Genomic DNA, 13486 nt, shown 5'->3' on the forward strand with positions numbered 1-13486 from the left:
TATGTCATTTTGCAGAATTATTCATCTGTTCAGTTTCCACTTTCTGGCTGATAAATTCAGCAGTACATTTTTTTTTAAAACAAACTATAACCCTTTATTAACTGTAATGTTCAAATTGATTTAATAATATTTGAATAGATTTTCTAATGGAAATATTTTTACTGGTTTTAGGTTGATGTTCCAAAGTTACTGCAGTAAGAAGATGCGCCATTGCCTGCTGTTGGAGTTGCCCCATTAATCGTTACATGAATCAAAGTCACTATTGTAGCCAAAGTTTCATTGTTATTCTCATTCTGATCATTTGACGGATTTATTGTTGCATCGCAGTTTGAGGCTCTGTGAAAAGATGGCAGCATTTCTAAGAGCTTCTTCAAGCATGTATTTCTTGATCCCTTTCCTGCAACTTCTCACTACTTTTCCACTGCGTGCTTTATACTTTCGACAATTCTTGCAGATTTTCCTATTGCTCTGTTTTCTGTCATGGCAGCTTGCCAGATTCTTTTTGGTAATTAGTCACTTCCTGATGTCCCCATCTCGATCCTTATTTACATTTTACCGCTGCTTTCAATTCACATCTTCCGTTAAGTTCTTATCTTAACTGCGTCCAGTTTTTGAAGCAGGCTTCCTCTTCTGCCTCACATGCCCTATAATAACAAAGAATCAAATGGTGCAACAGCAGTTTTAACCTCCCTCCTTCCATAAAACAATGATGTCGCCTAACTGATATGCCGCTTGGTGCAGCTCTCCTAAGTTTTACATGCATCTCCTTACCTTTCCCCCCTGCACAGTAGAACTGCTTGGCTGATGCATTGTAATTCTAGACACACAGCGAAATCCTCAAGCTGGCCCTCTACGATCAGAGGTAAGGACTTCCAACGATGGTTTAAAAGCTTTAACAGTCCTCTTAGAAATGGGTACTATAAGGTAAAACTCCTATTACCTATGTCTCTTGAATCTTATATAGTTTTGTTTGCAATGACTATTTTTAGTAAAAAAAATAAGAGCAATGTCTTAATCCTAAAAGAATTGTAAATATTTGTCTAGTTTGGTTTCTATGTAGTATTTTAATATGTATTATGTGAGCATTTGTAAATGTATGCTTCCTGCGCACATGCTATCAAGAGATACACAAGTGGCAGAACAATCATGTAACTTCCATTCCATGCCTGATGTATCATTTATAAACACATCACTGAGAAGACAATAAACAGCATAATAAAAAGGCTGCCAGTTCTTCTGACTATAAGCATCGTTTTTTTCTTGTATATCAATACATGTCTGGTTTTCTGTCTCACTCATTGCAGTGGTTATATCCAGTCACAGCATGAGACTTACTAAAAGCAATATCTATGCCAATGTGAAATAGATAACATACAGTTATCTTTTCTAATGTCTTTTTGTAAATATAAAGCCATATTTCATTTAACATGTAAAATACATATAAACATAGGAAACAAGTATTTATTAGTTGACAAATGAACTTCTTAACCCAAGTTCAGAAACATTCAAACATGAAAGTGTCCCTTCACTGCATAGTAAAAGTGAATGAAACAATCAAACTGAAAAGAATAAAACAAGCTTTCATGCCATAATTATCCTCCCTCTTTGTTGTGAATGATGCAGAATTCAAAAACTTTTAATTCTATGATGACAAAGTAATGCAAAACTTGCAGTTCAGTGAATCCTGCATCAACCAAGGTGCACATAAAGTAAATGTTGCCTAAATATCAAGTGAGTAAATTGTATTTGTAGTATTAACATTACAGATATCAACATTACAGAATGTAAATTGTATAAAGTCACAGCTCTGCTTGTTATATCTCAGATGTAAATAATCATTATAAATATTTTCTATCATTAATGTGTTTATAATAAGTTACTGTATTTTCTTGTCATAGTGGACGTGCTATTAGTCGTACCAGATTCCAATTTTTCATTACACTGTTGCACATGCGTGCAGTCTGGCAACATTTTAAAATAGAAATTTACTTTCCTTAAATCTTGATATACAATAACAACGTCTATATTTTGCAATGTGTGCTGTATTGTGTCATATATTATCATTTATAATTTACATGTTTCTGTAATAAACAAATCACAATGTTTTCCCTCAGTAAAATATAATTTAATTAACTATCCTATGGTAAATATGCAGCAAAGAGAAGCTGAAGATTTAGAAGCAGCAAGTCTATTTAAATATGGGATACAGAGAATATGCAGAGAAAATGTATTCAACACTGTAAATATTCATGGTTAGTGTCACACTTTTGCCTATTTGTCCAGGAAACAATTTGGTTGTGACATGCTTTGAGATGTCCTGAGGACATGTAAGGCTCTATGTAAATGCAAGCTCTTCCTTTCTATGCATTTGCTTACATAACAACAGTGACTGCACTTCAAAAGTGATCCATTGGTTGTAAACCACTTTAGGAGGTCCTGAGGAAGTGTTAGAGAACTATATTAATGCAGCTTCTTTCTTAATTACTTTAGCAGAGGTGGAGCAATACCTGACAGTGACAGAGTGCTAAGATTAATCAGATTGTGGCACACAGGCCCCATCTTATTTTACAGACAATATTTAATGAGCCAGGAAGCCTATTTCAATAAACACAATTGTGATCCATACTTCTCTTAATATATCTTGCTTACTGGAAATGTTTCAGCTTTTATCATTGCTATGCTTCCCTGCAAAGGGCAGAAAAATATTTATCTTTCCTGAAGGTGATATGACCCAGTAGTGAGTAGATTTGGCAGTTAAAAGTCCCCAGTGGACACATGATTCAGAGTACTCCATTGCAAACCACTTACTTGTTATCTAATAGCATGGGCAATATCTTGTAACTAGATATTCCTGGTAATCTGTCTGACCTGGGATCCAATTTTCCGGGAAACTTAAGTAAGGTTTCCTACAGGAAGATGAGTGGTGTAATCTCTGCAGCACAATAAACCTGCAATGGAAAGAAAAATCCCAGTCTATATTGCTGGTTGAAAACTATCATAGTTTATTCATTTTTAATAGGCTTTATCTTTCCTTTAGAAAGTGAATTTTCGATCTAACTATCTACTCATTCAGCTCTGACAGTGAAGGCATCTGTTATTGAATTCAGCATCCAAACCTGCAAGATCACGCTCAACGTGAAGCCATTTTAGTTTGTTGCAGCAAAAATTGGGAGAGTTTTTATTTAGATGACAAAAAAGAGCATATATGATCTTAGGTTCTGTAAATGGGAAACAGAGTACAAAAGTAAAGAAATAATGCTAAACCTAATCATTGGTTAGGCTGCAGTTAGAATATTGTGTCCAGTTTTGGGAACCTTAATTTAGAAAGAACGTCAAAACCACGAAGTAGGTACAGAAGGATGATACCAGGAATAAGGAGCTTTGGTTATGTGGAGAAACTAGGGCTCATTTCGCTAGGATAGAGAAGATTGATGAGATCTGATAAGTGTTCAAAATTTATAAAGGTTTAGATAAAGTAACTAGGGAAAAACTATTTCCACTGATTGGTGAGTTGGTGACAAAAGGGCATAAATTTACCATCATGAACAATAACCTCGGTTTGGGTTCTGCCAGAAACACCCAGCTACAGATCTCATTACAGCCTTGGTCCAAACATGGACACGAGTTGAATTCCAGAGGTGAGAGTGATTACCCTTGACATCAAGGCAGCATTTGACTGAGTGTTCTGCCAAGGGGCCCTAGTCAGTGGGGATCAGGGGGAAAACATTCCAGTGGCTGGAGTCATACCTGGCACAAAGGAAGATGGCTGTGGTCGTCGGAGGCCAATCTCTCAGCCCCAAGATATTGCTGCAGGAGTTCCTCAGAACAGAGTCCTAGGCCCAACTATCTTTAGCTGTATCAATAATGACCTTCCCTCCATCATAAGGTCAGAGGCGGGGTTGTTCACGGATGATTCCACAGTGTGTTCAGCTCTATTTGCAATTCCTCAGATAATGAAGCAGTCCAGGCCCACATGCACCATGACTTGGACAACATCCAGGCTTAGGCTGATAAACGGCAAGTAACATTCGCACCACACAAGTATCAGGCAATGACCATCTCCAACAAGAGAGAGCATAACCACATCCCCTTGACATTCAATGGCATACCATCGCCAGGACCCCACCATCAATATCCTGGGGGTCACCATTGACCAGAAACTGAATTGGACCAGCCACATAAATGCCGTGGCTCCTGGAGTAGGTCAGAGGCTGGGTATTCTGTGGCTAGTGCAACACCTCTTGACTCCCCAAAGCTTCCCATCACCTACAAGGCACAAGTCAGGAGTGTGATGGAGTACATTCCACTTGCTGGATGAAGCTCCAATAACACTCAAGAAGCTCGACACCATCTAGGACAAAGCAGTCTGTTTGATAAGCACTTCATCCACTGGCTGAAACATTCACTCCCTCAGCCATCAACATAATGTGGCTACAGTGTGTACTATCTACAGGATGCATTGTAGCAACTCACCAATGCTTCTTCAGCAGCACCTCCCAAACTCACAACCTCCACCACCTAGAAGGATAAGGGCAAAAGATGCATAGCAACACCATCACTTCCAAGTTCCCCTCCAAGTCACACACCATCCTGACTTGGACATATATTGCAGTCCCTTCATTGTTGCCGGGTCAGAATCCTGGAACTCTCTAACTAACAGCATTGTGGGAGCAACTTCAATACACAGACTGTAGCGGTTCAAGAAGAAGGCCCAACACCACCTTCTCAAGGGCAACTAGGGATGGGAAATAAATGCCAGCCTTGCCAGTAATGCCCTCTTCCCGAGAATGAATGAAAATAAACAAAAAAATGAAGGGAGAGATTTTTTATGCAGAGGTTTGTTAGGATATGGAATACCTTACCAGAAAAAGTTGCAAAAGCAGAATCGAGAAGGGCTTATAAAAGGAAAGTGGATAAATATTTGAAAAAGAAAATTTAAGAGCACGAGGAAAGGACGAGGAAGTGGGACTAGATGGCTAGCTCTTTCACGAAGCCAGCACAGGAGTGAAGGGTCGAATGGCCTCTTTCTGTGCTGTAAAATTCTTTGATTCTATGAAATAGCAACTACTGATGCAAAACTATTGAATAATTGCCAGTTGATCATCCTTCTTTGTTGATAATAGAGGACATGAAGCAAACTTTGGTCTTGGCTTATGTGAGATAATAATTATCTGGTCACTGGAGGTGAAAGAATTTGTTTCACCTTCACTCATTACTTCTCTAAATTTAATTAAAAATCTATAATATTAATAAAGGTGATTGTAAATAGTTACGCATAATGCATGCATTCATTCTACAAAAGGATCTCACATAAAGGATACCAGTTCCATAAAACCAACGTTAGGTCATTGCATCAGACTTATGCATCATCCATGCACTTGTAACATTTAGTGTAACTCAACTATTTCTATTATGTTGGCTAAAGTAACATTAGCAACATTCACTCCTTTAAGATGGCATATGGAGGCAGCCGAGAAACTGTAATGTTAGATCTGAATGTCAACCAGGTCATGAATTTGAATCCTAGAACTACTTATCACTCCAACTTGTTGACCTCGATTGAGTAAGTTCCAACCGATGTTAATCAGGCTGTTGAATAAATCTTGACCTGGCAAACACTATCCCTGCAGAGGGAAAACTTAACAAAGATCGACTGAGCTTGAATTCTGCCTCCTTCTGACTTAACATAGAGGAACACAGATGATGGTCACAGTCCAGATCATCTCACTGTCCTGCCTGGAGGGGATTGTATGGTTTGTGAACAGCGTAACTGATGAAAACTGAAAAGTAAATTGGGCTGTTAAAAAGAGATGTTTGTACCAATACACAGGGATTGTTTTCACTGTTATGACACATACAACTTCTTTGTAAGATAAACATTTCATTTTCCAGAAATGAACTAACATCAGATTTCCTTACAGTCTTTTCATCAGAGCACTCACTTTGATAAGTTAATTCCTGATTATCAAACAGAGCTTAAAAAAGAAAAAGATAGTATCACAGAAATGTCTATATTTGGGCAATTTTTCTGCAGCTCAAAAGTTCATTCCTTTGCCATTTCAAATTATGGGATGGAGGCCAATCCACTATCTTGTTACCACTGGTACAATAAAAACATTAAAAAAAGCAAATGATGTGTCTATTATAAGCCAAGAAAAGGACCAGACTCAAAGGAAAAGAACAGAAAGCAATGTAAGTGTATATTTTCATACTGGGATACATTGAAATCACTGACAAAGCACTACCACAAATTTGCACTTCCCAATGCAAAAATAACATGGGAACTACAACAAAGCTTATAATAGTAGTTTATTTTTCCAGTCACAAAAAACAAATATATTTTACTTAACTCTTTTCATACAAATAATCAAAATAGGCAAAGATCCAAGGGTATAGAGCCAGAGGGATGGATCATAAATCCCAGGGGTAATAATGAGCTTGTGCAGGACACTGGCTTGGTCCCATCTGGAGCACAGTATACCATTTTGGTCACTGACTACAGTGGGGACATCATAACTTTTTCACAATTATGACACATGACTCTGGAACGTGCATAATGGAAGGCAACTAAATTGATACTGGGGATTATGCGCCTTAGTTAAAAGGAGAGACTAACTACCCTAGGAATGTTTACCTTGCTGAAAATAGAATGAGTAGAGCTGGCAATGTTACAGAGGTAGTAGTAGGCGGTCTTTGTGATCGAGAGTATATGGGGTCGGAAGCTCAGCTCTGGGTTGAATAGGACGCCAAGATTGTGAACAGTCTGGTTAAGACAATGGCTGGGGAGGGGGATGGAATCAATGGCAAGGGTACAGAGTGTGGCAGGGACTGAAGACAATGGTTTCGGTCTTACCAGGGTTTAACTAGAGGAAATTGCGAACATCCAAGGCTTAATATCAGATGAGCAGTCAGACAGCATAGAAGCAGTGGAGGGATTCAAGAGAAATGGTGGAGAGATGGAGCTTGGTGTCATCAGAGTACATGTGGAAGCTGACCCCATGTCTTCGAATGATGTCGCCAAGGGGAAGCATGTACATGAGGAAGAGTTAGGGCCCAGGATAGATTCTTGGGACTCCAGAGATAACGGTGTGGGGGTAGGAAGAGAAGCTATTGTTGATGATGCTCTGACTACGAATTGATAGGTAAAAGTGGAACCATGTGAGGGTAATCTCACTGAGCTGGATAATTGAGAAAAGGCATCAGAGGAGGATGGTATGGTTGACCATGCCAAAGGCTGCAGAGAGGTGGAGAAGGATCAGGAGGGAAAATGCACCATGCTAACAGTCACAGAGGATGTCATTTGTGAATTTGAATAGGGCTCTTTCAGTGTTGTAGCAGGAGCGGAAACCTGATTGGAGAGATTCAAGCATGGAGTTGCAGGAAAGATAGGAACAGATTTGGGAGGGAACAACATGTTCAAGGCCTTTGGAGAGGAAAGGGAGGTTGGAGATGGGTGGTAGGTTGCAAGGTTAGAGGGGTGGATTTTTTTTGAGGTTGGGGTGGTGACATTGGTTTTGAAAGGGAAGGGAACATTACCTGAGGAGTCAGAGCCATTTACAATGTCAGCTAGCATGGGGGCCAGGAAGGGACGTTGGGTAGACAGTAGTTCAGTGAAAATGGGGTCAGAGGAGCAGGAGGTGGGTCTCATGGACAAAAAGAGCTCAGAGAAAGCATGAGGGGACATAAGAGACAAATTAGAGAAAGCTACGGGATCAGGGCAAGGTCAAAGTGGAGCTTGAGGAGAGGTTTAGCTTGGTGGCCAAGGGCAAAGGGGGAAGCAACAGAGGTAGCTGAATTGATGGTCTCAAACTTAGTGCAAAGGAAAACCCTGAGGTCCTCATACTTCTTGTTGGAGGCGACAGGGGAGAGGGATTTAAGGAGACAGTTAGTACTGGAGAAAAGAAGCTGAGGATTATCTTTGCTCTCCAGGATGTCGCTGGAGTTGAGGCAGTTTTGGCAGAGGAAATTGAGGCTTGATAGCACTTGATGTGATTCAGCCAGATCTGGTGATGGATGGCTAACCAATTGCATGCCTGATATGATCATGTCTGCACCCCTTGGACTTAAGGGAACAAAGATGGGGCCATACCAGTGAAGATGACGGGGACGGGGGAGAGTAAAGATTTTACTGAGGACAAGGACATCAAAGTTGGAGGTGAGGAAGTGGTTGAGCAGATTGACAGCTGCAGAAGTATTGTGGTGAATGGAAGGTCCAAAGCTAGACAATTGGGAGTTTCAAAGTTCAGTTGTAAATGATGTGGGGGAGAGTTTTTTCGAGGGGCAGATGCAAAAGGAAGTGGGGTTGCAAGGGTGTAGGGAGATGTATGTGGTAAGGGATACAAGCAAATGGTAGAAGATGGCCTTATCTTTGATCAAGACCATGGGGGTAGAAAGGGCACATGAGATGGCATGGCTGAGGGGGTGACCTTGAATATAGGTCACAGAGTTTATATGGAGGGAGAGATTTGGGGAGAGCAGTGAAATCAGAGAAGAGAGGGCAAGGTGAGTTGAGATGGAGACTAAAATCATTGAGGAGGAGGAGTTGCTCAGTGCAGAGGCAGAGGGAGGAAAGGAGGGGCAAGCGATCGGGAGAGAGGAGGGTGACTAGGAAATGGGCGGCAAACCGACAGAAGGTCAATCGGGCGACTGGGAGTGAGTCAATCGGGACGTGGGTCAATCAGGACATCGGGATGGGGAGGTCAGTCGGGACAGGGTCGATCGGGATGGAGGTCAATTGGGACATCAGGACGGGGTGCAAGCAGGTTGGGGTGGTCGGAACAATGGAACAGGGGGATCAATTGGGAGGGGGGGGTGAGTGGTGGCCAGCAGCGTCCCGTGGTTTTAATATGGAGCCAGGAGGAGCACTCCTACTCCTCCCGGCTCCACATTCACAGGACTATATTTTAGCAAACTTACCTTTCTGGTGGCGGCCTGCAGTGGTCCCTTTAAGGAGCACTGGTTAGGCTGCATGTAGACCTGGCTTTCCTTTCGCGGCACTGGCTGTGTTCAGGTCAACCCGATTTTGCACAGGAGGCCTCAAACAGGCATTAGGTCCCTTATTTCCATATGCAAATGGCCTAGCACCTGTTTCAGTTGTGGGTCCTGGATGCCCATTTTATGCCTATACCAAGCTCGTAATGAGCTTGCGCTTCCTGTCCGCCATATTGAAAGCTTAGGCGTCTGTTTAGCGTCTGAAAAACAGGTGCAGCACTATCGAATTTCTAGACCGTACTGTTTTCCGTAGGAGGGGAAAGTTAAAACACAACCTACCCCTAAGACCCATACCTCTGAAAAATAAATTTCTTCTTCTTGTGTCATACTCCCTAATACATAAAAGGAAAATATTTTTTGAGTGATTATGTAAAAATCTGTGAATAAATATAGTTCAATCATTTTTCAGATAATATGTTTAGTTACATAAATATGAGACTGATCACTAAAATTAAATCCTGTCTTAGTTTGGGAAGGGGTGGAAACTGAAACTTTGAAAGAGTATTGTTAAATATCATTCTGGGAATATTATTTGCCTGCAGTTTATAGACCCTGTATTTCAAGATACTCTTGCCATTACTGAATTAAACATAATCCTGTATCCTACATTTAAGAATGCTTCCAGTGGGGACATGCTTTAGTGTGTGGCAGCTCGAATATCAGAATGCTTACAAGCAAACACCAACTGCAGAGAAGAAAAAATAGACTATCTTTTCCACTTATGCCACTTGTTAGCTGGCAGGTTTGGGATGTGTGGACAAATCTTTGCTGTTAATGGGTCATGAATGCTGGTTTGTGCCTTCTGCAAGCTGTTGTCAATTTTTTTGCAAAAGGAAGTGGAAACTTTAATACTTTTGAATACTTTTTAGAAGATTAAATAATAATTGTGAAAATGCATTAACATAGTACGTTTCCACAGAGCTAAATCCTGCAATGACTGAGAAATGTTTACTCACTCCCAAGCCTTCCCTTTCATGATTAGACTGTTCCTGTAACCCCACATTTGGATTTCATGCTTGGCTCCCTATCTCATTAACCTCCACCAGCCCTCCGAGTTCTCTGCAGTCCTCCAATTCTGGCCTCTTGTGCGTCCCCAATTTTCTTCACTCCACTATTGGCGGCCATGCCTTCAGCTGCCTAGAGCCTAAGCTCTGGAATTCGCCCCTAAACCTCTCCGCTTGTCTACCTCTCTCTCCTCCTTTAAGACCTACCTCTTTGATCAAGCTTTAGGTCACCTATTAAATATGTTTGATAATCAGTCCAGTGAAGAGCCTTGGGATGTTTTACTACGTTAAAGGCACTATATATAATTCAATCGTGGCTTTCAAAAGGGAACAGGATAAGAACTTGAAAGGAAAAAACTTGCAGGGCTACGAGGATAGGGCGGGGGACTGGGACTAGCTGGATTGCTCTTGCATAGAGTCGGCACGGACTCAATGGGCCAAATGGCCTCCTTCTGTGCTGTTACCTTTCTATGATTCTATATAAATGCAAATTGTTGTTATTGTTGACTGTCCGCTGTACAAACACAAGTTTGAACACAGCAAGAAAAAGTATGGAAACCACACATACGGGATAAAAATGTATTTATAACTTTTTGTTTTCACTTACTTTCCTTCTCTTCTTGGTCTTTCTTTTTTCTTTCTCTCTGCTTGTTTCTCAATGGAATTCTCTCAATCATCTCCTTTTAATTCCCTTTGCTTCAATCTCTTTCATTTCACTCTCCTGAGAATCGACTGCCACAGTCTCTATGACTAACGCACGTGCAACAAAATGCTCAGAGAAAATAGGAGATCTGTCAAAGCATTCCAACCCTGCCCTTTGTTTAAGGGGCATCACACTGGGTTAGGAAAGATGCAATCATGTGAACTTGTTCTGCCCCTCCTACTTCTGACTCTGAATTTTTCCCCTTGCGCTTTTTCTCCTGAAGTTGTCACTGATGGTGGGATTTATGGGCAGCAGTAATGGTCCTCTGCGACATCATTGAAACGGCCATTCATTGAGTTTGAGCCTACACAGTGAGAGTCAGTAGGCTATTCAACTGTGGCCGTCGTCACAGCTAATCCACTACTCACCTAGCACTCACACACACATGCACGCAAGGAGCCTGGCCGACTTTTCCTCTCCTAAGCCTAAATGTTGCACTCCCCCCCTGCCACCACCCTCCACAATCCCCAAGGTGTCTAACCTAACATTGGATACCTTAACACAGAGCATAGATTTGACTTGGAAACCTTCAGTCCTGTTTGGCTTAGTGCCACGTGGTGTGTTTACTCACTGAGCTGTTGCAAAATAAAACATTCGTGTGGACAAGAAATTGAATAAAGGAAAGCAACATGTAATTGTTAGGAGAAAATAATGAATGGAATGCCTCAGGATTTGGTGCTAAATCCCCCGTTATTACTAATATACTTGAACAACTTGAATTCAGAAGTGTAATGCAAACTGGTCAAATTCACAGATGATGCTAAACTGGGAGGGGGAAGCAACCAGAAACTTGCAAAATGGGCAATCCCAGTGCAAGGCTCTGCCGGGGTGCAGGCTTCAACCGGAAATGAGGCATACAAACAGACTGGGCCAGGAACCTTTGAAGTACTGGACTTGCAGCAGTTTAAACAGTGGGGGGAATTTTCTCAGTATACGCTGGCAGTGGAGAATGTTGCCCACTACCAGCATCAGTACACGGCACTTGTTGGGCATTCAGCGGGAGCCCCTGACAGGAAAAGCACCCTCAATAAGATAACAGATTGTAGCAAATGGAGAAGACACATCAAAACAGCAAACAATAGTCATATGAGGTGTAGTCAGATGCATATATGTAATGTAGAGAAAACTTTGTACTGTATTGCATGATCTGACTTGTGCTAGAATTTACCTGGGAGTGCATGATGCAGTCACTGCAATTAAATGAAAAATTAATTTAATTATTGGAAGATTGTATACTCATAACTTGAGAAGCCCATATTTCAAGGCGTACTCAACTCTTGGAACAAATGCAAATCCTTCTCCCTGCTCTTTAAGCATTCTCCCAGGGGACATGTATTGTTGCTCCAGCTGCTTAAATATCGATATGTTTACAAGGAAGGACTTCACAAACACTCTGCACCTCCAGTTTTGCTGCTGACAAATCCATGCAATCGTCTAAACACAACATTGAAAATGAAGAATATAATGGGGTCATTTTTCAGTACACTCTGGCGGCAGGAAGCCTCACCCACTGTCAGCACAGATCGGGAAAAGGCAATCTTTCCAATATACATGCTGTTAGTGGGTAGCATTCCCACTGCCAGTGTGTACTGAGAATTTTACCCCCACTATTTAAACTTCATTTTTAACTTGAAATAGTAATATGTATTTATTTATTGCTATTAATGCTACTCTCACACCAGTAAAAATAAAAATTGTATCACAAGCAAATTAAAATAACTATTGTGTGCAGGACTGCGTTGATACGTGATCATGATCTTGTAAGAGAAAAGTTCCCCAGGCTGGGCAGTCTGAATGCTGGTCACTTCTACACAAGTACATTCAAAAAATTTTATAGTTTTAAAATTATTTATTTCCTAGCATTAATACATAGATTGATGTTCATAGAATGAATAGGATATTGGACCAGTGCATTCCTGAGCTAGTTTCATTCATGGGAAAGACCTCTTAAAGCAGTTATCTTGTTACAATGCAATCCAACCCACATTACTTACTATGCTCAGTCTGGAATGAACAAACTTTGAAATGACTCAGATTTTTGCCAGTACAACAAAAGCAAAATACAGCGGATGCTGGACGAAAGGTCATCGACCTGAAACATTAACTCTATTTCTCTCTCCACAGATGATGCCTGACCTGCTGAGTATTTTCTGGTTTTATTTCAGATTTTTGTAAGGGTCATTTTGGGTTGTTTTGTAATAAAGGTGAGGGATGACAGTACTCATGAATGTAGTATTTGTACTCTTTATATTCACTGCCAGTAATAACCACTCTTCGGTTAACTATCCGGTGGGCTGGCCCTCAATTATCCTTACTCAACTCCAGCATCTGAAATCAATTTCCCATACCGTTAGTTTTCATTAGAACATAGGTTAAGAGGAGATGTGATAGAAATGTTCAAAATTTATGAAGAGTTTTGATATGATAAATCAGGAAAAGCCAGTTCCAGCAGATAAGACTTTTTGACATAAATGAGGACGATTGGAGGAAGGAATATTTTGTATTTAATGTGAAGACTTATCATGCACTGACCAATCCACAAAGAACATTTCAATTTAAATCCATTCACTATTGTACTTCTAAATGGATTAAACATTTAAACTGCGTTCACAGTGTTTTTTCACTTACTAAAAATTGCTGCTGATATTTGATGAAATGTTGCAAAAGCAAAGTTCCCCTTCACTTTGCTTCATGAACTGTTGGGAAATTCCTTTGTGTGCTGCTAGCATTGAGGTATTGGAAAATGTAATGGGCAGGGCAAAGTCAGCAAAAAGTGATATGATTGAAT

General features: G+C 40.7%; 1 protein-coding gene across 3 annotated transcripts in view; it reads left to right on the top strand.

Annotated features, from left to right (window-relative positions):
• Window positions 1-13486, top strand: part of LOC137344459 (leiomodin-1-like) — a 62811-nt gene that overhangs the window by 37351 nt on the left and 11974 nt on the right. For 2 of the 3 annotated variants that reach the window (XR_010968364.1, XR_010968365.1), the window contains exon 3: window positions 172-862. Coding sequence is in view for 1 of the 3 variants with exons in the window: in XM_068007439.1 (XP_067863540.1) it covers window positions 172-198 (27 nt within the window). In the remaining 2 variants the exon portion in view is untranslated. Of the gene's footprint in view, window positions 1-171; window positions 1234-13486 lie in introns of those variants that run through there. The other variant, XM_068007439.1, reaches the window with a different exon arrangement.

The sequence above is a fragment of the Heptranchias perlo genome, chromosome 27 (assembly GCF_035084215.1).
Source record: "Heptranchias perlo isolate sHepPer1 chromosome 27, sHepPer1.hap1, whole genome shotgun sequence".
Taxonomy (NCBI): Eukaryota; Metazoa; Chordata; class Chondrichthyes; order Hexanchiformes; family Hexanchidae; genus Heptranchias; species Heptranchias perlo.